Source organism: Callorhinus ursinus, unplaced genomic scaffold (assembly GCF_003265705.2).
Source record: "Callorhinus ursinus isolate GAN/ISIS: 27379988/994484 unplaced genomic scaffold, GSC_fseal_2.0 scaffold10, whole genome shotgun sequence".
Taxonomy (NCBI): domain Eukaryota; kingdom Metazoa; phylum Chordata; class Mammalia; order Carnivora; family Otariidae; genus Callorhinus; species Callorhinus ursinus.
Window position 1 is genome coordinate 40,285,717 of NW_027397072.1, and position 24,202 is coordinate 40,309,918.

The 24,202-nt window shown below is 52.0% G+C and overlaps 3 protein-coding genes across 6 annotated transcripts in view; 1 reads left to right on the forward strand and 2 right to left on the reverse strand.

Moving 5' to 3' along the window:
* LOC112820650 (cytochrome c oxidase subunit 8A, mitochondrial-like) overlaps positions 1 to 24,202 on the reverse strand; it is a 153,485-nt gene that overhangs the window by 3,530 nt on the left and 125,753 nt on the right. The window lies entirely within an intron of this gene.
* On the forward strand, positions 4,910 to 13,204 carry SFTPB (surfactant protein B). Of its 4 annotated transcripts, none has more exons than XR_012379761.1 (12): positions 4,910 to 5,068; positions 5,424 to 5,551; positions 5,808 to 5,879; positions 6,235 to 6,360; positions 6,969 to 7,097; positions 7,364 to 7,453; positions 8,857 to 9,037; positions 9,197 to 9,357; positions 10,222 to 10,302; positions 10,792 to 10,876; positions 11,083 to 11,366; positions 12,252 to 13,204. XR_012379761.1 is itself a non-coding variant. In XM_025868268.2 (11 exons), exons 1-10 carry the CDS (start codon positions 5,005 to 5,007, stop codon positions 10,852 to 10,854), a joined length of 1,095 nt encoding a protein of 364 aa, XP_025724053.1. In that variant the 5' UTR covers positions 4,910 to 5,004; the 3' UTR covers positions 10,855 to 10,876; positions 12,252 to 13,204. The 4 variants fall into 4 exon arrangements, 1 of the variants encoding a protein (XP_025724053.1); XR_012379763.1 differs by having other exon boundaries at positions 11,185 to 11,366; XR_012379762.1 differs by having other exon boundaries at positions 11,201 to 11,366.
* Positions 22,945 to 24,202, reverse strand: part of USP39 (ubiquitin specific peptidase 39) — a 28,426-nt gene continuing 27,168 nt past the window's right edge. Inside the window, exon 13 of the mRNA XM_025868260.2 lies at positions 22,945 to 23,462. Within this exon, the coding sequence (XP_025724045.1) occupies positions 23,415 to 23,462 (48 nt within the window). The 3' untranslated portion in view covers positions 22,945 to 23,414. The remainder of the gene's footprint in view (positions 23,463 to 24,202) is intronic.

The window sequence follows — 24,202 nt, forward strand, 5'->3', positions numbered from 1 at the left end:
ACCGTGTTCTTCCCACAGGTCTCTACCACTATCAGACCCTTGCGTCCCAGAAAACAAAACCACGCACAGCAACATGGACCAGCACCAGGCCTCCATGTACCTGGCAGCTCTGAATTCAGATTTGCCAAGTGTGGGCGTAGCCGCTGGTGTCGGAGAGGGAGAAATGGAACGGGTTGAGTATGGTGGGCAACGGTAGTGCTTTGTGAGAGCCCCCTTACAGAGTCCCAAAAGGAGCGGCTTCAAACAAAAGAAGTATATTCCCTCAGGGGCTGGAGGCTAAAAGGCCGGCCATTACCCTGCACTGGGCCCCACCATTCTGAGCTCACTCTTGGGAAGGGGGCCTCAGTTGTCTCCTCCAGCCAACAGGAACAAAATAACCCCAATGCACCCCCTCCCAGGCCTCTGCAGGAGCCACTCCCACTGCCTGGAGCACTTCCCAGATCCACCCCCCATCTGACCGGCCCCACTCCTAGGCTTCCTGAAATCTCTACCTCGCTGTCCTCTGCCCCGCAGAGCCTCCCTTCTTCCAGGGCCTGGGCCGTGCCCCTGCTCTGCTTACCGGTCTGTGGCTCCCAAGGCACTTGAAGTCCACGAGGGCAGTGACCCCTGTGCTCCCAACTCCCAGATCATTAACCAGTCTTGGGCCAGGTGAATGCATCCATGAGAGCCCTGGTATAAAGGCCAGGCTTCCCCACCCTGCCCCCCTCCCAGGGGAAATTCCTTCTTTTGAAAGAACTGGAGGCAGAAGAAAGGAGCAGTTCTAGGAAGGGCTCCCATCAGGCCTCCCAAGCTGGCATTTGCCAGGCATTCCCTGGGTTTTACCCCCAAACCCAGAGCGGGGATGGCCGTGAGCATGGGGATGGCCAGGGAGGGCAGTGTTAGGCCCTTGGGGAGCAGCCCCAGGGGCAAGTCACAGAGACGCAGCCCAGAGCCACCGAGGAGTGACAAGGAAGTCGGTGGGCTCCTCACCTGCACCTCTCCAGGGAGACCCCAGAGATCTCCACGTATAACCTGTGACGACACTCCCTGACCCCCTGTCTCAGGCCCCAGTTCTCTCCACTCAGACTTCTGGCCTTTTCCACAGTCAGAGAAACAAGTCTGCCGACTATATTGCAGTAAAAAGTGAATTCATTTACAAAGGAAAAAAAAGAAGAAGAAGAAAAACAAACTTGGCTCCACCCCAGCTGGCTTCTTTCTCCCTCTCTCTGTCTTCTTCCTGCCCTCAATGTTTCAAAATTGCTGTAAAATATACACAAACAAAATCGACCATGTATATCATTCAGTGGCACCAAGTACCCTGATGACTTGTTGAAGAACTGGTTTGCCCAGGCTGCTCACCCAGCAACGGCACCTTTTCACATTGCCACCAGGAATGCACTGGGGTTCCCTTCTCCACATCCCCACTGACACTTGGCATGGCCTGCTTTTTAATAAGAGCCATCTTAGGGGCATCTGAGTGGCTCAGTCGGTTAAGCGTCTGCCTTCGGCTCAGGTCATGATTCCAGGGTCCTGGGATGGAGTCCTGCATTGGGCTCCCTGATCAGCGGGGAGCCTGCTTATCCCTCTCCCTCTGCCTGCCGCTCCCCCCTGCTTGTGTTCTCTCTCTCTCTCTCTCTAATAAGTAAATAAAATCTTTAAAAAATAATAATAACAGCCATCCTAGAGGGTGTGAAGGGTTTGGTCCAGGCCACTGGGCCTTCAGTAGCCAAGGACCCTCTGCATGCACCATCAATTTGACTGGAGTGTTTACATCTTCGCTTCTCCACTGTTCCACCACCAGTGACCCAGCTCTGATCTCCCAATTCAAAGTCCAGTTGGCTCCGCCAAGCCTGTGGATTGAACCTCTTTGGGGCAGGTGTCTAGCCCTGGTGCAGCTGGCTCTTGGGGTAGGGGAGTGGAGGGAGGCGATCCACGGGCCTTCCAATTCCAGGAGTGTGGTGAGGCCACCTTTCCTTCCTTCCTTCCTTCCTTCCTTCCTTACATTCCTTCCTTCCTTCCTTCCTCCCTTCCTTCCTCCCTCCCTCCCTTCCCTTCCTTCCTTCCTTCCTTCCTCCCTTCCTTCCTTCCTCCCTCCCTCCCTTCCTTCCTTCCTTCCTTCCTTCCTTCCTTACATTCCTTCCTTCCTTCCTTCCTTCCTTCCTTCCTTCCTTCCTTCCTTCCTTCCTTCCCTCCTTCCTTCCTTCCTTCCTTCCTTCCTTTCCTTCCTTCCTTCCTTTCCTTCCTTACCTTCCTTCCTCCTTCCCTCCCTCCCTTTCCTTCCTTCCCTTCCTTCCTTCCTTCCTTCCTTTCTTCCTCTCTTTTTTAACATCTTTCTCTCTCTCTCTTTTTTAAGATTTCATTTATTTATTTGAGAAAGAGAGAGAGCAACTGGGGGGAGGGGCAGAGAAAGAGTGAGAGGGAGAAGCAGACTCCTTGGCTCAGCAGGAAACTTGACTCGGGGCTCCATCCCAGGACCCCAAGACCATGATCTGAGCTGAAGTCAGATGCTTAACTGACTGAGCTGCCTGGGTGCCCCACGAAGCCACTTTCTTGCTGTGGGCAGGGGCAGTGGGGACCGAGGTCAGCTGTGGACACGGTGCTACACAGGAAGCCTGAGTGGAAACAGTGTGGTCACCAGAGACTGGCCCACAGAAATGATAACTGTCCACACCCCGGGGGGAGCCATCTTTATCAACAAACTATAGTTCATGAGCTCCCAGACCCTGGGAAGGTTAATAGTGTTTGGGTTTGTCTGTTTGTATGTTTGTTTTTCCCAGAATGATTTTTTTTTTCATTGACAGTGAGAAATAGATGGGCCAGGAGGACAGGGGACAGATCTGTGCAGGCTCTCCCTACGTCCATGCCCCATGAAAAGCCAAACTTTGATCAGAAACTGTGCCGACAGTGGTATTGGGGCAAGGGGAACCAGAGACCCATTCTAGGGACCATGAGACAGGGTACCTCCTTCCCCTCCAGGGCCGGGGCTCTCTGCAATGACTGGCTTTCTGCGTGTCTTTTATTTTATACTCATGGATGACAATTCGCAGCAGTGGGGAGAAGCCACAGACCTGCTATCCAGGAAACCTCACGAAACACTCAGTTCTGCGTTCACTGGGCTGGATGTGAGACGAAGCCTTGTGTCCGACTCCATTCCCCTGTGCCCTGGGCGCTCGGGCACGTTGCATCTGCCAGCCTGCTGTGTGGTTCAGCAGGAACCTGTGCCTGAGTTCTGGACATGAGCTGAGGGCACAGATGATGGACAGCCCTCCTCAGCCCGGCCTCGAACCTCCCTCATGTCTTCAGGGCTGCCTCTCTGTGCCCTGCTGGCCAGAGGCAGAGGATCCAGGGGAGAACTCCCAGCCCTGGGGGATGGCGGCCAGGCAGACAGAGGAGCCCGGGCCCCTGAACGACCTTGTGAACCAGATCCTCCCCCTCACCCAAGACAACCTGCTCTGTCCTGGGATGGGAGTGAGAAACAAGCATGTGTCCTGGGAAGCCACTGGCCTCAAGGGCTCTGTGTTACCTCTGTGACACTACGCTGAGGAGCGCACCCTGGAGACGGCCGTCCCCAAATCCTGCTCTGCTGCTTGGCCAATCCTGACTGCACCCAAACCGGCTGCGTCCAGCTCGGCTGTTCCCCACTTAGTGACCCACTAGGACATTCCGGTCCCACCTTCCTGGCTCGTGCCCAAGTCACCCTGCTCCCGATCTGTGGTCGCACATTCTCTTACTCACAAGGGCTTGAGCCAACAAGCTGCACGGATCGCTGGGTGACCTCCAGCGTGTCACTTGACCATCCAGTGTGCAGTGGCACTAACTCCAGCCCCCCAACGCCAGGAGGATCGGGGCGCCTCCAGGAGCTCAGAGCCCGGGAGACTCCCCTGCAGAGGGTGCCTCCGTCATCAATGCACTCATCACCAGCTGGTGACGAGGAGCTAAGTCTCTACTCCTTGCACTCACAGAAGTGTCCTCCCCTGGGCAGGTGGCGAGCTTATCCCCGGGCGTGCCCTGCCAGTGGGACCTGACCCTGGAGCCCCTACCCCTGCCAAGGACACTTCCTTTCTCCTGGACCTCCAGTGGTGGCCCGCCCTGGCCCGGGAGGGGCCCCCAGGGGACACGTGGGCTGCTCAGGAGCCACTCTGGAAATCTTGTTCCCACATCCTTGTCTCACACTCCTGGGGCACTTGGGGGTTTTGTTTGTTGGTTTCACGTAAACGCTCTTCTGAGGAATGATAATCCTTTGTCCACAGAACCAGAGGAGTTTTCTGGGGAAAGATTAGGAGAGGGTGGGAGGTAGGTGGCCTTGGAGGGTCCCAGGTTTGCCCCTCCGGGGCTTGCCCTGGGTCAAGAGCTAGGCAGAGGGGCGCCTGAGTGGCGCAGTCGGTTAAGTGACCAACTCTTGGTTTTGGCTGAGGTCGTGATCTCAGGGTCATGAGATCAACCCCTGCTTTGGGCTCCAGGCTCCGTGCAGAGTTGGCTTGGGTTTCACTCTCCCTTCCCCTCTGCCCCTCCCCCCTGCTCACGCTCGCTCTCTCTCTCTCTCTCTCTCTAAAATAAATAAAAAATCTTAAAAAAAAAAAAAACAAATGAGAGAGAGAGAGCCAGGCAGGAAGCTCTTGAGAGTATTGCTCAAGAGTAAAGGAGGCCTGAGGGGCTGGGGAGTAATGGGGTTCATTCTGGCTGCCCTGCCCTGCCTCTGTTTCCCCCCCATAGCCCAGAGAGATGGGACAGATGTGGACACTCAAAAGCCCTCTGCTTGCAGGGTCCCAGGAGTGCAGGCCCATGGGACTTAGGGCAGGAGGAGAGAGGGAGCAGGAACCAGGCATCAGGCAGGAAACGGGAGGGGGGGGGGTGCTGGTAGAGTGTCACCGCTCAGAAGAGGCAGGGATCAAAGCACCTGGAGGGCTCTCCAGGACAAAGGCAAACACTGAGGTCCCTGCTGCCCCCACAGAGCCTGGCAACCCCCGCCCCTGGCCAGGTATAAGGGCCCTCGGCCCAGCAGGGGATCCAGGCTGTGGAGGTGCCATGGCCAAGTCCCAGAGGCTGCTGTGGCTACTACTGCTGTCCACGCTGTGCGGCGCAGGCGCCGGTGAGTCTCCCCAGCCTCTCAGCTCCCTCTCTCCCGGGGCCAGGTGTGGAGGAGGCTTCCTGTCTGCCTCCAGGCGCACCGAGCTCCGGCCCTGAGCCAGGCGTTAGCCCTCGTCCGTAGGAGCTGAGGAAGCTGAGGCTCGGAGCGGCTCCGGCTCCCGCGCTTGTCCAAGGTTACACAGCTCTTGGGGCGGTGGGGGGGGGGTTGGCGCATATTGCAGGTGGGACCCTGCTCCATCTGACTCCAGCACATTTAAGGGCCAAGCGCTCCTGGTAAAATTAGGTTTGGAGGTTGGGTGAAGTCAGAGTGCCAGGTGTGACCTAAATCCCAAGGTTGCTCTGGCCCCAAACTGCAGCTGACTGGACCGCCTCGTCCCTGGATTGTGCCCGAGGTCCCGCGTTCTGGTGCCAAAGCCTGGAGCAAGCACTGCAGTGCAGAGCCCTGGGGCACTGCCTACAGGAAGTCTGGGGCCATGCAAGAGCTGTGAGTGCCTCCCGTGGATGCACCGGGACTGGAGGTCTGGCATAGAGCATGCTGGGTGGCCTCTGCGTGGGCCTGAGGGGATTCAAGCCCCCCCTAGGGGATGGGATGGGTTGGGATACGATGGGATAAGATGATATGGTTGGGTTGGGATGGGGGGTAGTTGCCTGTGCCTTGGAGCGCTCTGTCAGCCTCACACACCTGAGCTGGGAGCATGGCCCCCCCACTCAAATTCCCCACCTTGGGGCCCCCTCCCCAGGATGACCTGTGCCAGGAATGTGAGGCCATCATCCGCATCCTCACCAAGATGACCAAGGAGGCCATTTTCCAGGTGATGAGGCCCAGATCCTGGATGAAGCGTGGGGGCCAAGAGATGGGGGACAGAACAGGGCACAGAGGTTAGCCCCTTAAAGAGGCCATCTCCAGGCCAAGAGTGAGGCATGGGTTTGCCTGGGGACTCCGGGAACCTCCTGGCCAGGAGAGGGTCCTGGGAGTGAGCCAGAGATGGTATCTCCTAAGGGGGAGGATCCTCCCTGTAGCCAACTACTTAACCCCTCGGCACTCTCTCAGCTCTGGTGACCTGGGAGAGGGTGGCCAGCCTGCCTGGTGGTGGTCCTGCCTCCAGGGACTCGGGCGGGCACAGACCTCAAAGAGACCAGCCTGACTGTCTTCTCCCTGCCTCCCAGGACAGGATGCGGAAGTTCCTGGAGAAAGAGTGTGACACTCTGCCCTCGAAGCTTCTCGTGCCCCAGTGCAGTCACCTGCTCGACACCTACTTCCCAGTGCTCATTGACTACTTCCAGAGCCAGATTGTGAGGGCCCGGCAACCTTGCCTCCAACCTGCCTCCCTGACAGCCCCCATGTCCAGCCACACGCAGAGTTACCCACACACACTACACCCCAGCCCAACACACACACACACCCTACCCGTGACCAGTCCAGGAGACACAGTGACCCAGAGCCACATGCCCCAGATCACAGCCCTACCTGCTCAGCTGTACTGAGTGGGTCCACACAACGGGTTTACAAAACACCCACTACACACCCTCACACCCTTCACACTCACATACACTCATTCACACACTCAGTCTCATGCAGAACCCTCACCATCACATACTCACACATACAAACACACTCTCACACCCATGCTTGCACTCATCCATTCTCACAAACGCACATGCTTGTGCTCATTCACACACATCCCCAGACACCTGCCCGAAGACCCCACACAGCCCCACCTCTGCCTTTTGGCTCCCCCCACCCTCACCACAGAACCCTAAGCCACAGCCGCCGTCCAGCCTGCTGCCCCTCATTCCAGGCCCAAAGCCAGGGGTCTTAGTGCAAGCCCTTGAGCCAGGCTGGGCAGGAGTGGGTCCCCTCCCACACCCTGACCACTCCCTCACCCTGCATTGTGCCCTAGAACCCGAAGGTCATCTGCAAGCACCTGGGCCTGTGCGAACCTGGGCGTCCAGAGCCAGGGCAGGAGTCAGGGCTGTCAGACCTGCTGCCGGAGAAGCTGATCTTCCCCCGGCTGCCGGGAGCCCTCCAGGTGAGGGCTGGGCCTCACACCCAGGTGACAGAGGGCCCCTGCACTGCTGGCCCTTCATACAGATAGGCGGGATTCCATACAGTGACGCCACAGCCAAGGCCCGTAAGCACTTGCCCTGGAGAGGGCAGAGCCAGAAAGGGGCAAGAAGCTCTAAGCAGGGCTTAAGGCAGGGAAAAGGGGAAGAGAAGTCAGGGGAGGTAGGGCCTGGAGGATGTCTTCTCCCAGGGCCCAGCCTGGCCTCACCTGGGGGTGATTCTCTCCCCCAGGATCTCTCCGAGCAGCGGCTGCCCATCCCCCTCCCCTACTGCTGGCTCTGCAGGACTCTGATCAAGCGGATCCAAGTTGTGATGCCCAAGGTAAGACATCCAGGAATACGAGTAGTTCAGCAGGGCCCTCCACAGCTCCACCCTCCCCTACCCTTCCTCATGCCCCTGTCAGGGGCCACACAAGGGACCCCGGAGCTCAGGCTCAGGCGCCGTGGGGGCCAGGCCTAGAGTTCATTCAACAATTGTAAAGCCCCCGCTATTATATGCCAGGCATTGTGCCAGGCATCAAAGAATAAAAATGAACAAGACCTCGGTCTTGTCCACCAGCAGCTCACCATTGGATGGCAAAGAATCCCGGTTTGTTTCTCTGTTTGTTCAGAGAGAGTGCACAAAAGGGAAGAGGGGGGTTGTGAGGGTGGGGGGAGGGCAAGAGAGAGAATCTTAAGCAGGCTCCACGCTCAGTGGGGAGCCCAACGTGGGGCTTCCATCTCACTACCTTGAAATCAAGACCTGAGCCAAAATCAAGAGTTGGACACTCAACCGACTGAGCCCCCCAGGCACCCGGACGAGTGAGGCTTTTAGCGACAGAAGCCATCTTGGCACGTTTGTGTGCCAATGGGACTGGCCAGCAGATGGGAGAAGCAGTGAGCTGGGGAGAGAGGACAATGCAGGGTAACGTACTTGGGTGGGTGGGGGTGGGGGTCCAGGGCACGAGTCGATGGGCTGGCCTTGGGCAGAGCAACAACCTTTCTTTCCTCTGTCAGTGAAGCGGGGAGGCTAGGCGAGTGTGGGTTCTGACACAAGCAGGTGACATGCACAAGCATTTGGTGAAATGTACCCGTTTGGAAGGTAGAGCACCCCAGAGACAAATAATTCACTGTGTCGTGCGCCCACCTCCACCTTCCCAGCAATGGGGGACGGGGCGGCCACCAGCTGCGGCACAGCCAAGGCCAGCTGGCGCCGTGCAGGTTCTTGACACGTGTTGGTTGAATGAATGAAGAAAGGAGGGAATGAGCCAGAGTGCTTGTCACCTCTACCTCTCTCCTTGCCCTTCAGCTGGGAGATGGAGTTTGGAATCGGGGTGGGCTGGGGAACCTCCTCACTTCCCCCAGGGGCTCCAGGAGCCACAGATGAAAGTTGCTGCCGCTGCAGGGAAATGTAACAAGCCCCGCGTGTGCAGGGGGAAGACCCAGGTCTGATCACCGTGTGGCCCGGCTGACGGCCGCCTGTCTGGGCTGGCCACGTTCCTTCCCACAGCCCCAGAGCCTGTGGACGCCGAGCTGGGATGGCAGCCTGGCTCCTGAACTCACTTAGTGACTCTGGCGGGGCCCCTCAGACTCTTGGATGCCCAGCGTCCTTATCTGTAAACAGCGTACTCATTCCCCCTCCCAGAAGGGCGCAGGGTCAAACTACGAGATGCCCGCAGGTGCCGGGCATGGCGTAGACCTTGCCAGGGCAGGTCCCCGCCATGCCCTGTCTCTGCCCCACCCCAGGGTGTGCTGGCCATGGCTATGGGCCAGGTGTGCCATGTCGTACCCCTGGTGGTGGGTGGCATCTGCCAGTGCCTGGCCGAGCGCTACACTGTCCTGCTGCTAGATGCTCTGCTGAGCCGCGTGCTGCCCCAGATGGTGTGCGGCCTGGTCCTCCGGTGCTCCGAGGAGAGCCCTGGTCCCGGTGAGCCTGCTGCCCCCGCCCCTCCCCAGCGCCCACCCTCCTCTTCCCTGCCCCTGGCCCTGCCCCGCCCTCCCCTCTCCCCGGTGCCCCCTGCACTGCACCAGTCCGGACGACAACTGAGCACCTCTGCAGGGCAGGCTTGACGGTTTTCTCTCCCAGTCCTCACAGCTCCGGAGTCCCTGCCCGGAGAATGGTTACCTCAAGAGTCCGAGTGCCAAGTCTGCATGTTCGTGGCCACACAGGCCGGGAACAGCAGCGAGCAGGCCATGCCGCAGGCAATACACCAGGCATGCCTCAGCTCCTGGCTGGGCAGGCAAAAGGTGAGGGACGGGCACGCGGTGGACCTGGGGCCCTGGGCCTGCCCCCAGTGGAGGGGGGAGCCCGGGAAAGGCTTCCCCATCAGAGACGCACAGAATGGTCCGACCCCTGCCCTCGAGGAGCTCAAACAGGCAGGACGTGGGCCCAAAAACCTTGGAAAAATAACACAGGGCAAAACCTGCCAAGGTCAGGGGTCGCCTTTGGACAAAGGGCATGGGCCCCAGAGGACCTGCAGGCCTCCCTCACGGACAAAGACTAAGGCCCGGCTATCACGCCATGCCCACGGGAGCAGGAGAGGGCCTGGCCTTCTCTCCAGGGTCCCTGTCCTGTCCTTGCCCCATCCCTCTCTCAGTGCGACTCACCAGGGACACATCCACCCACAGAGAGGGCTGGGCTTGAAGGCTCTAGAGTCCCAGGACTCAGAGTCCCTACAGTGAATTCTCTTCACAAAGTCAAGTCCTGAGGCAAGTCTACTGATGACCTGCCAGGGAGGCAGCGTTTGGTATGGCACTCCCCTGCTCCAGAATGTGCAGGGCTCCCCACTGCCCACCACGTCAGGTTGCCAAGCCCAGAGGAGCTTGAAGATTTCTAGACCTGAAATTTGGGGGGATGGGAAGATGGTGGCTAAGATGCAGCCCCTGCGCATGAGCTGCAAGACCCTCCATCTCCAATGTCCCCGGCTTTCCCGACAGAACCCTCCATTTCAGCCCACACCAGCCTGTTCACAGCCAGAGCTGCTCGCTGGGGGCAATGGCTGGACCTCCACCTGGTCAGGAGGGAGCGCTGGAGTGACGCAGATAAGGGGAGAGTCCTGCAACAGGCCCACCACCCCCCCAACACACACCTGTTTCTTTCTCCTTCCTCAGTGCGAGCAGTTTGTGGAACAGCACACACCCCAGCTGCACACCCTCATGGCCGGGGGCCAGGATGCCCACGCCACCTGCCAGGTGCTCACCCTCCCGGCTGGTGCCAGGACTTTCCTCAGCTCCCAGAGCCCCCACCCTCTCCGGTCCACAATTGGCAGAGGCCTCGCTCCTCTGGGGCCAGGGCAACCCCAGGAGTGCAGGCCCAGGACGCTATTTTAACACGGGTCAAGGAAAAGCCACAAAAGAATGGACAAGGAGACATAGGAAAGGAGGGGGCAGCTGTAAGGAGTATGGTCTGATGCACATTAGGGAATGGAGGCTGTTCGCTGAGCAGCGTGTGCTCGGCAGGAGCTGCCAAGTGGGTGCTCTGGGGCAAGCATCCCACCTCCTCAGGCTCCAAACCTAGAAGGCCCATGGCTTAGGAGGTCTACAAGGTCACACCAAGAACACCCACCACATGGCAGTCAAAGTGAAAGCTGCCCCTTCCAGCAGGAGCTTCTCATCCCCCTCAGAGCTGGGAAGGGGGAACAGGGTCCAAGGCCTCCGGCCCTAACTCTGTCCCTACGGCAGGCCCTGGGCGCGTGTAAGACCACGTTCAGTCCTCTCCAGTGTACCCACATTCCTTACTTCTGACGAGAACTCAGAGCCATGGCAGGTGAGTCCGGGCTCCCCGTTGAGGGGAAGAAGAGGTAGATGGGTCGTGTACCCATCGGGACAGGGGGCCCTGTGTTCCCCAAGCAGGAAGAGGTAGTCACTGCTGCTGGTTGCCCCATCCTCCCCCTCATAGGCCACAACTCAAGGCTCCTGAGGGCCCCTCACAGCGCCATCTCAAGAATGGCCTCTCTCACTCCCTCTCCTCAGAATCCTGCCACCCCTGGGGCTAGGCCCAGCTCCCACCTCCCTCACCTTGTCCCGGGCCTCAGAGGGAGCTGCAGCTCACCCTCTGCACTCACTGATCTTCAGTATTTGACGTACCAAGGCCAACCTTTCCTGAAGTTCAGGGGAAATCATGCTGTGCTGCACAAAGATGTTGTCCCCTTAGAAGCCAGGAACTCCACCATCATCTGACTCCTCCTTCCTGAGACACATTTCTCTCTTCCTGACTGTCATTGTCTAAGTCAGAGGTAGCACCTTAGAATGGAGGGGTAAGTCAGATGCAGCCCCTATGACCAGGGCCCTCAGGACAGGGAAATGACCCTGAGAGGGACAGACATAGCAACTGTGGGCTAGAAGTGTCCCTGAGAGCAAACTTGGCCCACTTCACCATTCCGCTCAGAGCCAGACCCTAACACCCGTGTGTTAGGTCTGTTCACTCATTTTTTAAAAAAATGTAGTGGGTGCCTTATGGCCAGGCTGCGCTTTAGGGGCAAGGTTTACCGTTGTGAAGAAAACGATGAACCCCATGCCCTCCTGGCGCTCAGGCCCCAGGGTCTGACTCTTGCATCTGAGTGGGGCAGCCCAGGCCTGCTCCCGAATCTCTCTAGAATTATAAGCCCCTGTGGGAGGCGGTGAGGAGGAAGTGTCTGCCCCAACTCAGACCTATCCCCCAGGGACCAAATTCATGTTTTCCCCCCACCCTGATGGCAGCTGGGGGGATCTGGGGGCTGGGAGCTGCCCAGGAGACCAGGGCAGTCTCCTTTCCCCAGCTCCTAAGGCTTCCGGCACCAGAAAGAGCCAGGCCTTCCATCCCTGTTGGAACAGGAAAAGCAACGGATTGGCCCAGGGGGCCTGGGCTCTGGTCCTGACTCTGCCATCAACTGACCCTGGGTTCCCCAGCCAAGATACATTGCCCCCTCTCTGGCTCTCATTCTCCTCAGCAGCAAAGGGGGATTGAAAGAGGTGGTTTCTAGGATTCTTGAGCTCTCCCACGTGACAAGCCTCTTCCTCAGGCTCCCTGCCCTCTGCCCACACTGGGAAGCCTTCACTCCCACGGTCGCCTTCCCCATCTCCTTTAAGCTGATGGACCATGAGCCCGCAGCTTGTGACCTCAGTCCTGTTGTCAGTCTTACCTCTCCTGTCTCTAACCACAGCCTAAAGGAGAGCCACTTTCTTCCTCTCCGGGTGTGAGGAGCAGCCAGGGCAGCATCTGCTGGAGGAGATCTGCAAGAGGGGGGCTTCCGGCACAGGGACTTCCGGCCAGACTTCACACACCCCACTGGAGCCAGCGCAGCTCCCACAACACCCCCAGGCTTGGTCCCGGGGAACTCGTCAGCCACACACTCCTTCCCTGGCTCCAAGAGGGCAGCCTGCCTCACTTTCATCTCCATGTGCATAAGATACTGGCTTTTACAGTGGTTTTGCCAATATTTTCACAAAACTCAAATTCAGAAGAATAAAAAAAATGGGAACATCAAGTACCATAAAAGATAGATATACGAAGTCAAACTTTAAAAAAAAAAAAAAAATCAGGAAATCCCTGACTTGTCAAGAATGGATGCGGCAGGGCTCAAGCAAGGTGGGAAGGTGATTGGACAAACTTTCATATTTGAGATGTTCTCCGGCTTAAGGGCTATCACTTTAAGATGTAGAAAGGGGTTTTCTTTTTATCTTTTTGCAAGGTAAGCTTCCTCCAAGTTTTGGCTGAAATTCCAGGGTGATTCCATTTCTGCTATGATTTATCTCCTCAAAGCTCAGTTGGGGCACGGGCTAAAAATCGGTTCCTATGTAATCCAATGCCTGTAACAATACTAATAAAGCCTATTGCTTCATACTAAAAGGAAAAAGACAGTCATTGAAAATGCCCCCGAAGCCTGCAGCCTCACGCAGCTGGACTGGGCAGCGACATCACTCTCCTCCTTGAGGGAGAAGTAGGCGCCCACAGTGCTGCCCCCTCCCCGTAAATGCTTCCCGCCCCACCCCCACCTCTCACCCTCCCCTCTCCCAAAGAGCCCACTCGTGGGGATGAGATGAGGTTGTTAGGGTACCCCAAAAATCAAAATATACAACAAAAAAATTAAATGAACCTTTATCTTTAAAGACCTAAGTGCCTGGAAGTGTCCCTTTATTTATAAAAGAACTTTTGTTACTATACGTCCTATTATGAAAGATATACATGTTTATTATAGAAAATTCAGAACCTGCAGGTCACAAAGGAGTGGAAATCACCCACAATCCTGCCAATCCCGGGAGAGGACTGGAGCAGGATGTATACTTTGGCACTGAGCTATAGACATTTCCAATCCATTTTCCCCACATCTCCACCATTCAAGCTCCAGGAAAAAGATTTCTATACAATGTGCTCTTGGGGGTAAGGATGTTGGACACAAATCCCTGGCCTCTGAATTTGAACTTGTAAGTGAATTTTTGTAAATCTATAGCAGACTATTGCCTTGGAAACCATTATTTCGATTGTAAGGTCAAGATCCCCGAGAGAAGAGCGTTTTAAATTTTTTAAAAGCTTGGCTGGGAAGATGACAAGACAGAGCCTGGAGGGGAGGCAAGCATGGGGATGAGCTTGTGAGGATGGAAGAGAAGCTTTCACGCAACAGGAGGGTCAGGAGTGGACCAGCTGGTGGGAGGAGAGAACTGCAGGAAGCGGCTACGGCTGAGGCTTGGGGAGTCCCTGAGACATGCCCAGCAACCTGCACCCCCAGAGCAGGGTGGGAAAGGAGAAGCCCCAGGAGGTGTGAGGGCCGAAGAGCAGAGAGGACTTGTTCTTCCCTTTCCAGGGCATGAGGAGAACACAAGTCCCTTAGAGAAGGCTGCCTCCAACATGACATTAGAAAGAGTGCAAAAAACAGCCTTCAAGAGGGGGCCTAGCAGACAGGCCTGAGGACAGCCTCAGAGGGTGCCCCCTGCATGATGCAGAAGAGCAAGCACAGCCCCAGGGCCCAAGAGGCCATCAGAATCAGCTCTGCACAAAATGGAGGGCCCAAAAGAGCCTATGACTAGGGACAAAGCACTGACAGATTTCATGCACCTTGAGAGGAGCAGAAGTCAGACCTGACAGCCCATCCCAGCACAAGGGGAGGGGAACCGAGAGGACCAGGGAGAGCACAGTCCCCAATACCTCTCCTCACGACAGGGCACTTTGTCAATCATTCCCAGAAAAAATGGAAGTAGGGTCCAGTCGTTAATAACCCAAGAGGGGCTGAGTATTAAAAGGAGGGGCTGGGCGCCTGGGTGGCTCAGTCAGTTAGGCAGCTGACTCTTGATTTCAGCTCAGGTCATGATCTCAGGGTCGTGAGATTGAGCCCTGCGTGGAGCTCCATGCTGGGTGTGGGGTCTGCTTGGGATTCCCTCTTTCTCTCTCTCATAAATAAATAAAATGTTTTTTTTAAATAAAAAAAAGGAAGGGGCTCAATCACTTTCGAATGGAAATATTATATTGTGGGGGCTTAAGAGCCCAAATGAGTTCAATTTTAAAACAATAAAGACAGTTACTTTCATGTCCCCCTGATTAATGACTGAGATTTAAAATCCACAACACATCATTATAACATTTTATTACAGATCATTCCAAACTTTTCTCTGCACATACACAAAAATAGATGTAACAGATTTTTTTTCTTTAGATTTTATTTATTTGAGAAAGAGAGGGGCAGAGGGAGAGAAAGAAGCAGGCTCCCTGCCCAGCAGGGAGCCTGACGCAGGAGCCTGATTCCAGGACCCTGGGTTCGTGATCCTAGCCAAAGGCAGCTGCTTAACTAACTGAGCCACCCAGGCGCCCCTATATATAACAGACTTACAGAAATGGAAACATCCTATATATGCTTTGTAAACTGAACAACTGCTTTGTTCATTTAAAAATAATCTTTCCAGGTGCCTGGGTGTCTCAGTTGGTTATACAACTGCCTTCAGCTCAGGTCATGATCCTGGAGTCCCAGGATCGAGTCCCACGTCGGGCTCCCTGCTTAGCGGAGAGTCTACTTCTCCCTCTGACCCTCCCCCATCTTGTGCGCACTCTCTCTCTCTCTCTCTCTCTCTCATTCTCTCTCTCAAGTAAATAAAATCTTAAAAAATAAAAATAAATAAAAATAATCTTTCCAGGGGCGCCTGGTGGCTCAGTCGGTCGAGTGGCCGACTCTTGGTTTCAGCTTAGGTGGTGATCTCAGTGTTCGGAGATCAAGACTGGGCCTCTCTGTGCTCAGCGGGGAATCTGCTTAAGATTTCCTCTCTCTCTCTCTCTCCTTCTGCTCCCCACCCCCACGCAAGCTCTCCCTCTCTCTCTCTGAAATGAATAAATAAATCTTTTTTTTAATTAAAATAAATAAATAATAGATAATAAAAATAAAAAGAATCTTTCCAGGGATTCCTGGCTGGCTGAGTTGGTGGAGCATGCAACTCTTGATCTCAGGGTTATGAGTTTGAGCCCCAGGTTGGGTGTAGAGATTATTTAAAAATAAAATCTTAAAAAATAAATAAATAAAATAAAAATAATCTTTCCAGGTCAATAAATAGAGACGTCTGTCATTACTGGTAACTGCTGCATGGTATTTTTTTCTGGATACAAACTCTTCCCTTTATCAACAGTATCAACTAGCATTAATAACAATATTGTGAAAAATAAAAACCCTGGCACTTACATCTTTGTTTACCAGTCAATTTCCTTAAAGTCAATTCCAAGACATGAAATTTGGGGACAAAAACCATGCACATCTTTACTCTAACTATAGGCTGTATTGCCACACTACCCCTCTGTACCAGCCATACCAGCTTCTATCCCAATAACAAACACATGCCTCTTCACTCTCACCAACTCTCGTTACTAGCAACTTTCAAATCTTTGCTACTCTAAAATATAAAAATGACCTCTCTTGTTGTTCTATTTTGCATTTCTTCAGTTACTAAGTAAAAATTTTTTCACATATTTATTGACCGTTTATATTTTTTACCTTTTGTGAAATGCCTATTGGAGTTTTTGCCCAATTTTCCATAGGGATATTCTTTTTACGATTTTATTTATTTGTTTGAGAGAGAGAGCTTGCACACGAGCAAGGGGCCAGGGGCAGAGGGAGAGGGGGAAGCAGATTCCCTGCTGAGCAGGGAGCCCCACCACGACCACGCAGGGCTCCATCTCAGGGCCCTGGGATCATGACCTGAGCCGAAGGCAGAGGTTTAACTGACTGAGCCACCCAGGTGCTCCAGCGGTATCCTTCTTCTTACCACTAAAAATATATTAGGTATATTCATTTCTTTACTGTCTTGTATGTTGCAAAATTTACCCTGTCATATGTCTTTTACCTTTAGGTTATGTTTTCCATGTATCTATCTTTTCCTTTGTGATTTCTGGCTAAGAAAACATGAATTCCACTTCTTTTTCATGTGTGGGTCAGACCATCCAGAGCCTGAGGGCTCCAAAAGCAGAAGCATCTGCTGAGATCATAGCCATAGAGACATTGTGACCCCAGTTCAGACAGCAGGGGTGGAAGCAAGCCACATGTCACCCACAAAGGCCCTTAAGCTTCTGTACACAGGACATGACAGTCAGCTCTGAGCAGTGGTTCTAAACCTTTTAGTCAATAGTGTCTATTGTCAACATCTTGGGTGGGTTTAAAGACACAAAATCAGGGCGCCTGGGTGGCTCAGTCAGTTAAGCGTCTGCCTTCGACTCAGGTCATATCCCAGGGTCCTGGGATGGAGCCCCACGTCGGGCTCCCTGCTCAGCGAGGAGTCTGCTTCTCCCTCTCCCTCTGCCCCTTCCCTCATTCGTGCTCTCTCTCTCTCTCAAATAAATAAAATCTTAAAAAAATAGACAAAATTTTTGTCAAAAGGATAGAGAACACAGACTTAGCACTATATAATTTCCTCAGTGAACATTAGCAACTGACTCTTAGTGTCAAGCATTTTCCTAGGGCTGGGCACAAAAAAACAAAAAAACAGTTCCTGTCTGTCCTTTTGGAACTTAGAGTCTAGTTGGGAAGACAGACATCAATCATAGAATCACAGGGGGGAAAAAAAAAGGAATACCTCAGGTGAGCTATGTGCTGTCACTCAGAGACACTACGGTGCTGAGGAGGTGTGAGAGGTCAGAGAGGTGAAGGAAGAGCAAGTTCGAAGGGAGAGAGCATCCCCAGCAGAAGAAGCAGATGGCACAAAGGCCTGCATGGAAATGGAAGGAAGGACAGGGGTCCTGGGATTGATGACCAGGAGAAATTTCCCAAGACGTGAGGCTGAGAGGCTAAGGATTTCCATCTAAGAGCCAACAAAGTGTCTTCAGTGGGAGATCAGGGTGTGAGGAGAAACAACTTGGTTCGGTGTGTGCTTTAAAGGATTGGCCTGGCCAAAGTGTGAATGAACTGGGAGAAGGGGACACGGGAAGGGGTGGAGACCTGTGAGGAGACCACTGTAAACAGAAATTAGCAATAGCTTAGACTAGAATGACAGTGGCAGAGGGCCTGTGCAGAAGTCACACGGATCCTGGAGAATAACGTCAGACTATCATAAACATAATCAGATGGTGACTCCAGCTGAAGCTGTTGTCCCAGATGTAGCATCTTTACGGCACAGCCCGTGGTCCTTGGCATGCAGCTTTAGCTCCTTTTTCTCCATACCAGTTTATAAAGATCACCAGAAATGGTTAGCTTTTACCTGGCAGGATACCTTCACAGTGTTGTCTCAGGGGAATGTCAATTCTCCCGCTCTACCATAACACCGTGCAGACATCTTGATCATCTTGACATTCCACAAAACATCACACTAGACCACTACACTGATGATGTTATGATGATGCTATCCAATGAGCAGGAAGTGACAAGTACTTTATTTATTTATTTTTAGATTTTATTTGTTTGAAAGAGAAAGAGGAGAAGAGAGAGCGTGAGCAAGGGGAGGAGCAGTGGGAGGGAGAGGGACAAGCAAACTCCTTGCTGAGTGTGGAGCCCTATGTGGGGCTCAATCCCAGAACCCCGAGATCACAACCCAAGCCCAAGCCAAGAGTCAGACGGTCAACAAACTGAGCCACCCAGGCGCCCTGTGACAGGTACTTTAGATGTCTTAGTAAGCCATAAGCAAACAAGAGGGTACGATTTAACCCTAAAACAATTCAGGGGCCTGCCACCTTAGAAGTCTCTGGGGGTCTACGTGTGGTCTAGACTATGTCAAAGTATCCCCTCCTTTGTGAAAGACAGGCTGCTATACCTCCTATCACCTCCCCCCTGCCCCACCTGCTTGGGCAGGTCCAAAGAAAAAGGGCACAAGGGATGGTAGGCTTTTTTGACTTTTGGAGACATCATATATCACATTTGAGTGTGCTACTTTAACCCAACTGGAGACAGCTGTAGAGCTACTGGTTTCAAAGGGAGGCCAGGACAAGAAAAGTTTCCACAGAAGTTTAAGCAGCAGGATAGACTGCTCTACTCTTTGTACCTTCTGATCCAGGATGGCCACTATTTTGATGTGTCCTTGGCAAATAGCAATGCTGTATGGAGCCTCTGGCAAGAACCAACAGGAGAATCACAGTGCAGAATTTCAGGATTTTGGAACAAGTCTATGCCCTCATCTTCCGCAGATACCTATTCTCCTTCTGAGAAATAGCTTCTGGCTAGCTTTTGGGCCCGAATAGACTGAGTGTCTAAACACAGGCTAACAGGCGACCAGGGAAACTGAATCTCCGCTCATGAACCTGCCAACCTGAATGTTGGCCATGCGTAGTTGCAAGCTATCATTAAATGGGTGGTATATTAAGCCAACCTCAGGCAGGTCCAAAAGGCACAAGTAAGTTACACGAGCAGGTGGCCCACATTCCTTTGACACCAACTCCTGTTGCGTTGCCTCCCAGGGTGTTACTTACGTCCAGTTGACAAAGGAAGACAAAACTCAAGCCTGGTTTACAGATAGAGTCGTACAAAATGCTGGTACAGAATGCAAGTAGACAGCTGTAGCACTTCATCCCCACTCAGGGTGACACTGAAGGACAGTGGGGAAGGAAAAGCCTCTGCAAACAGTATATTGGGTTGCTTACTATATTTGGAGTGTGAGATGGCCAGAAGTATAGATCTCGACTAACTCATGGGTAGTTGCCGATGGTTTGGCTGGATAGCCAGGGATTCAGAATGAACAGGATTGTAAACCTGACGAAAAGGAAGTCTGGGGAAGAGGTGTAAGGATAGACCCTGAATATACTACATATATATATATACACACACACACGTATATTACACTACACTATATATACTATATACTATACTACATATATACATACACACACACGTATATTATGCTACACTATATATACTATATACTATATATATATACTACATATATATATACACACGTATATTACGCTACACTATATATACTATATACTATATATATACTACATATATATACACACACACATACATATATTATGCTACACTATATATACTATATGCTATACTACATACATATATTACGCTACACTATATATACTATATACTATACTACATATATATATATACACACACACATGTATATTATGCTACACTATATATATACTATGCACTACATATATATATACACACATACGTATATTATGCTACACTATATATACTATATACTACATATATATATACTATATTACTATAGTAATATTATATACCATGAAAATATTTGTTTTGTATATGAATGCCCCCAAAAGGCATCTGCCACAGAGGAGAATCTTAATAATGAGGTTTACAAAGTGACATTACCTGTGGAATGTCAGCCAGCAGCCTCTTTTCTCCAGTGCTCGCTCAGTGAGCTCATGAGCCATGGTGGCAGCAAGAGAGGTTATGCGTGGGCTCAACAACCTGGACTTCCCGTCCCCTGACCTGAGTAGTGCTTCTGCTGAATATCTAATTTGCCAATAGCAGGAATTAACAGTGAGTCCCCAGTATGGCACTATTCCTTGTGGGCATCAGCCAGCTACCTGGTGCAGGCTGATTACATCTTCTATTATGGAGGCAGAGATCTATCCTCAGAGGAATAGAAACACATTCCAGACACACGTTTGCCGTCCCTGCCCATGTTTCTGGCAATACCACCATGCATGGATCCTCGGAATGCCTTATCAACCATCACAGCATCCCATGCAGCATTGCATCTGACAAAGGAAGTCTTTCCACAGCAAAGGAAGTACAGCAATGGACTCATGCCCGTAGATCTCACTGGTCTTAACACATACACCATCATCTGGAAGGAGCTAGCCTCATTACAAGATAGAATGGCTTACTGAAAACTCTGCTACAGTACCAGTTAGTGCTCATTTTATAGGATGCAGTATGCTTTGAACCAGAGAACATTATATGGTACTCTCTCCCCCATTACCAAAATACATGGGTCTAAAAAAATAGGTGAACATTGGTGTGACTCCTCTAGTACACTTAACAACTTAGCAGAATTTTTACTTCTGTTGCAGCAACTTTGCTAGTTTAGAAGGTCTTGGTTCCCAAGGATGAAATACTTCCACCCAGGAAACATGGTTTCACTCAATTAGAAGATGAGACTACCACGTGGACATTTTGGGTTCCTTATGCTACTAAACCAATGGGGGTGGGGGGAAGGGGGGGGAGTGTAATCTACTAGTCTACTGATCCCGATTATCACGGTGAAACTGGGTTGCTCTTACAAAATGCAGGCAAGATGGACTATACCCAGTCGTAAAGGTTAATGGAAAACTAGAGCAACACAAAGCGGGTGGGGAGTCAGATGATTAAGGAGTCAGGTCCTTAGGGACTGAAGATTTGTGTCACCCTACCAGGTACAGAACCCCAACTAGCTGAGGCTAAGGGCAGACTAGACCCAGAAAGGGCAGTGGAAGTTAGAAGCATAGACATCAACTGTAGCCTTTTGCCCTATTACAGAAATATGGACTATAGCTTTGTTTTCTACTTGCTTATTGCCTTCACGATATACATAATTATACATGATAATTTGCATCTGTTAACCATTTTTCTCTCTTCTTCCCATTTTCATTTTATATACAACTCCTTGGAAGTTACCTTTACAACTTAGTCTTTAGAGAACGGAAGATTCAGTGGGACTAGGACTGGATTTGAGGAGTAACCAATACAGGCATCAGAGGATACAGGACTCTGAGGTCATCTTGTTTTGGGAAAGGTTGAGAACTTGTTCACTCGTAAGGGCAGTTTTTTGTTAGGCAGAAATAGAGTTCTTTTCTCTGTTGTCGTCACTGTTGTACAGAAGTTCAAATGTGTGTAAGAGTGTATATGGAAGCTGAGTCCTCAAGGGGTGGACTGTGCCTCTCAACTCCACAATTTAGTGCCTTGCGACTCCACAAATTCACCCTTGTCGCCCGCTCTATGAAAACGGATTTGGGTCCTTTAGATTGTTCCTCGCCAGCTGCCACGGATGCTCCGAGGTGCTGGAGACACACAGCAGGCAGCAGGGCTCTGCGTCCCGGAGCCGGCGCACCCGCTCAAAGGCAACACGCGCAGCTTGCTCTGGCGTCAGGTTCCCGCAGTGCCCACAGAGCCTCGGGTGCCCCAGCCGCACCGGGCACTCCTCTCCTCCCCAGGCAGTTGGGAAGCAGAGTGAGACGCCTCCCCATAAGCAGCGTTTCCTGACGCCCTAGACAGACCACTGATGGGCACCAGAGGTCGGACTTTCAGCCTTAGATGCTATGGCAACCCTAGGGATGGCAGATGCTCCTTACACCTGCTATTGCTGTGTTCTTTAGAGTTCTGACCTCAATCCCGTTATAGTCAATAATTCTTGAAATTGAGTTTTCCCTGATCAAATTACTGTATGGTTTCTCTCTTTTAACTGGACCTGGACTAAGCTGACTATAGTTTAGCCTGGACAGTGGAAGAGGATTAAAGTGGGGAAGATTCAAGAGACACTTACAACCTGAAACCGACAGGACTCAGTTATAGATTAGATGAGGGAAGTGGGGGTGGGGGAAGGAGAACCGCATAAATTTCCAAATTATATAACTGGATGATGGAACCCTAGAGCGCCATAGAAACCACTGGAAAGGGACCAAGTTTGAGGCAAAAACTCACAAGCTCAGTTTTTAACAACGTTGGCTTTGAACTGACTTTAAGACACCTAAAATATATCAAGAGGCAGTTGGCTCTAAAGTTGAAGAACAGAGAGAAGTCTGGGATTAAGATGGGAGCCATCCCCCTTAGGGGGTAGGTGAAGCCATGGACATGGCTTGAAATGGCCTAGGGAGAAAGCAAACTGAGGAGAGGGCCCAGCACTGAGTCCTGAGGAATCTCAACTTTTAACAGCCGGAGAGAGGAAGAGGAGTCAGCAAGGGACATCCTGAAGCTGTCAAAGAGGTAAAGGCAAACAGGGACAGCGCTGACTCCCAGAAGGGTGGCAGCCACAGACGTGCAGGGCTCCTACCTCCCTTTAAGAGACCATGCTCTGGTTGACTGACTGCCACCAGAGGCTGTCTCTTTACATCGCCCACATTTTCAGCTCTGTCACAGTGCTTGGGCCGAGGCCACACTTTCTCCAGGCTGGTCCTAATCAACGACTGAGCTTGAAGAAAGCCATTTCTGCTTGATTCTTTTGACTGGCAATCTTTGCTCTGGGACCCCCACTGGCCTGGCTGAGACTTTCTCAGAACTGCACTGCAGTCAGACGTCCCTCCTGCCTTCCTTCCCCCCCTTCTTCCCTCACACAGCCCTGCACCTCAGCCTGAAACCACCCACCTCCACCCTTCTAGTTAAGCACAGGAATTTATTGCTTTAGTCAGATATTTTGTTACCTAGAGACCAAAATGCATCCCAAATGACACACCACCCACAAGCTGACAAGAGCCTAAGGGAAGGATATAAAACAAGAGGCTGGTTTAAAAACAGGAAAACATTTAATCCATTCCAAAATACACATCAGGAAATGAAGTGAACCACAGGAAAAACACCTACGATGTAAGAAGGATATTACTGGCTTCATGCTCTTATTCCTAGAATCCTGAGGCTCTGATGTGTAAAAGACATCATCTTGCCCTTCAGATACTCCCAGATGCCCAGAAAGATATTATATACATCTGTTAAGGAGTTCTGGCCTGCTGAAACTAGAGGGGAGCTCGACAGGAAGGAGAAAGGAGCATCAATCTATAATCAACTGATCTCAGAAGAGCTAGGTGACGGTGCAGAGCCATCCCAGGCGGGTGGGCCCCTCTGATGTCCTGGTGTGAACCCGAACCCACAAAACGGGTTGGCTCAGGGAATGTGCCAGTCAGCCCATGGTCAGCTACAGCTTTGCTATTATTACAGCTTCAGCCAAAGCCCTGGGGAGCAAAACCCTAAACTCCTCCTTCAAGCCCCCTGCTGGTTGGTTTCATCATTATCTCGCCTCTTCCAAATCTGTAAGAAATGAATACAACAGACATGTAAGAGCTGACATTCAATCCACACATTTATCAAGTACCTGTTCTACCCTAGGCGAGGGACAGCCTGTCGCTCCACATCCATATTTGTCTGTCCCCTGAAACTAACTCAATCCTTTCAGAAAATTCCTTTTGGCTTGATTTTTATCTTTCTACCCATCCCCCTCTCTCCTTCTTAACTTTCCATGCCAAACTCGCTAGGAACTCCCAGTTAAGCCTATAACCACAAAGTCACTAAAGTGTTATCTCTAGAACGAGAAGTGTCTCCATTCTTTTTTACGAAGCTATAGCTTCTTGACACCAGGGAACAAGGTCCTGAAAAGGGCAGGATGTGGTGTGGCGCTGCCACTTCCACCGTCTTGGATCTCCGCACCTTTCACAGAAGTTCCAACAGCCCCTCGGTCGGGACAGAGCAGCCGAGGCTCGCAAGCTCTGGGCTTCGGAGGAGCCCCTCCGAGGAGGGCCCAGGAAGCCATCTGCCATTTTCGGTGGAACACAAGTGGCAGTTACTAATTATGATGACTCTGTACTCTGGATCTGGATGTGCTGTACCTTTTTTTCTAGTAAGATACCAACTGCTTAAGAAATAAGGATGTTTTATTTAATCTATTAAGTAGACGTGAAAAGGAGTGCTTTAAGAAGTGCAGTCTCCTTGAAAAATGGATCAAACTCTTGAGTTCAACATACCCGGTGTTTGTCAATCAATGTATGGTACGA

Excerpts from the sequence above, each read along its gene's own strand:
- SFTPB (XM_025868268.2), top strand. The coding sequence starts at position 5,005 with ATGGCCAAGTCCCAGAGGCTGCTGTGGCTACTACTGCTGTCCACGCTG. Across the intron at positions 5,552-5,807 it reads TCTGGGGCCATGCAAGAGCT|GATGACCTGTGCCAGGAATG; the intron begins GTGAGTGCCTCC and ends CCCCCTCCCCAG. Across the intron at positions 9,038-9,196 it reads CGAGGAGAGCCCTGGTCCCG|TCCTCACAGCTCCGGAGTCC; the intron begins GTGAGCCTGCTG and ends TTTCTCTCCCAG.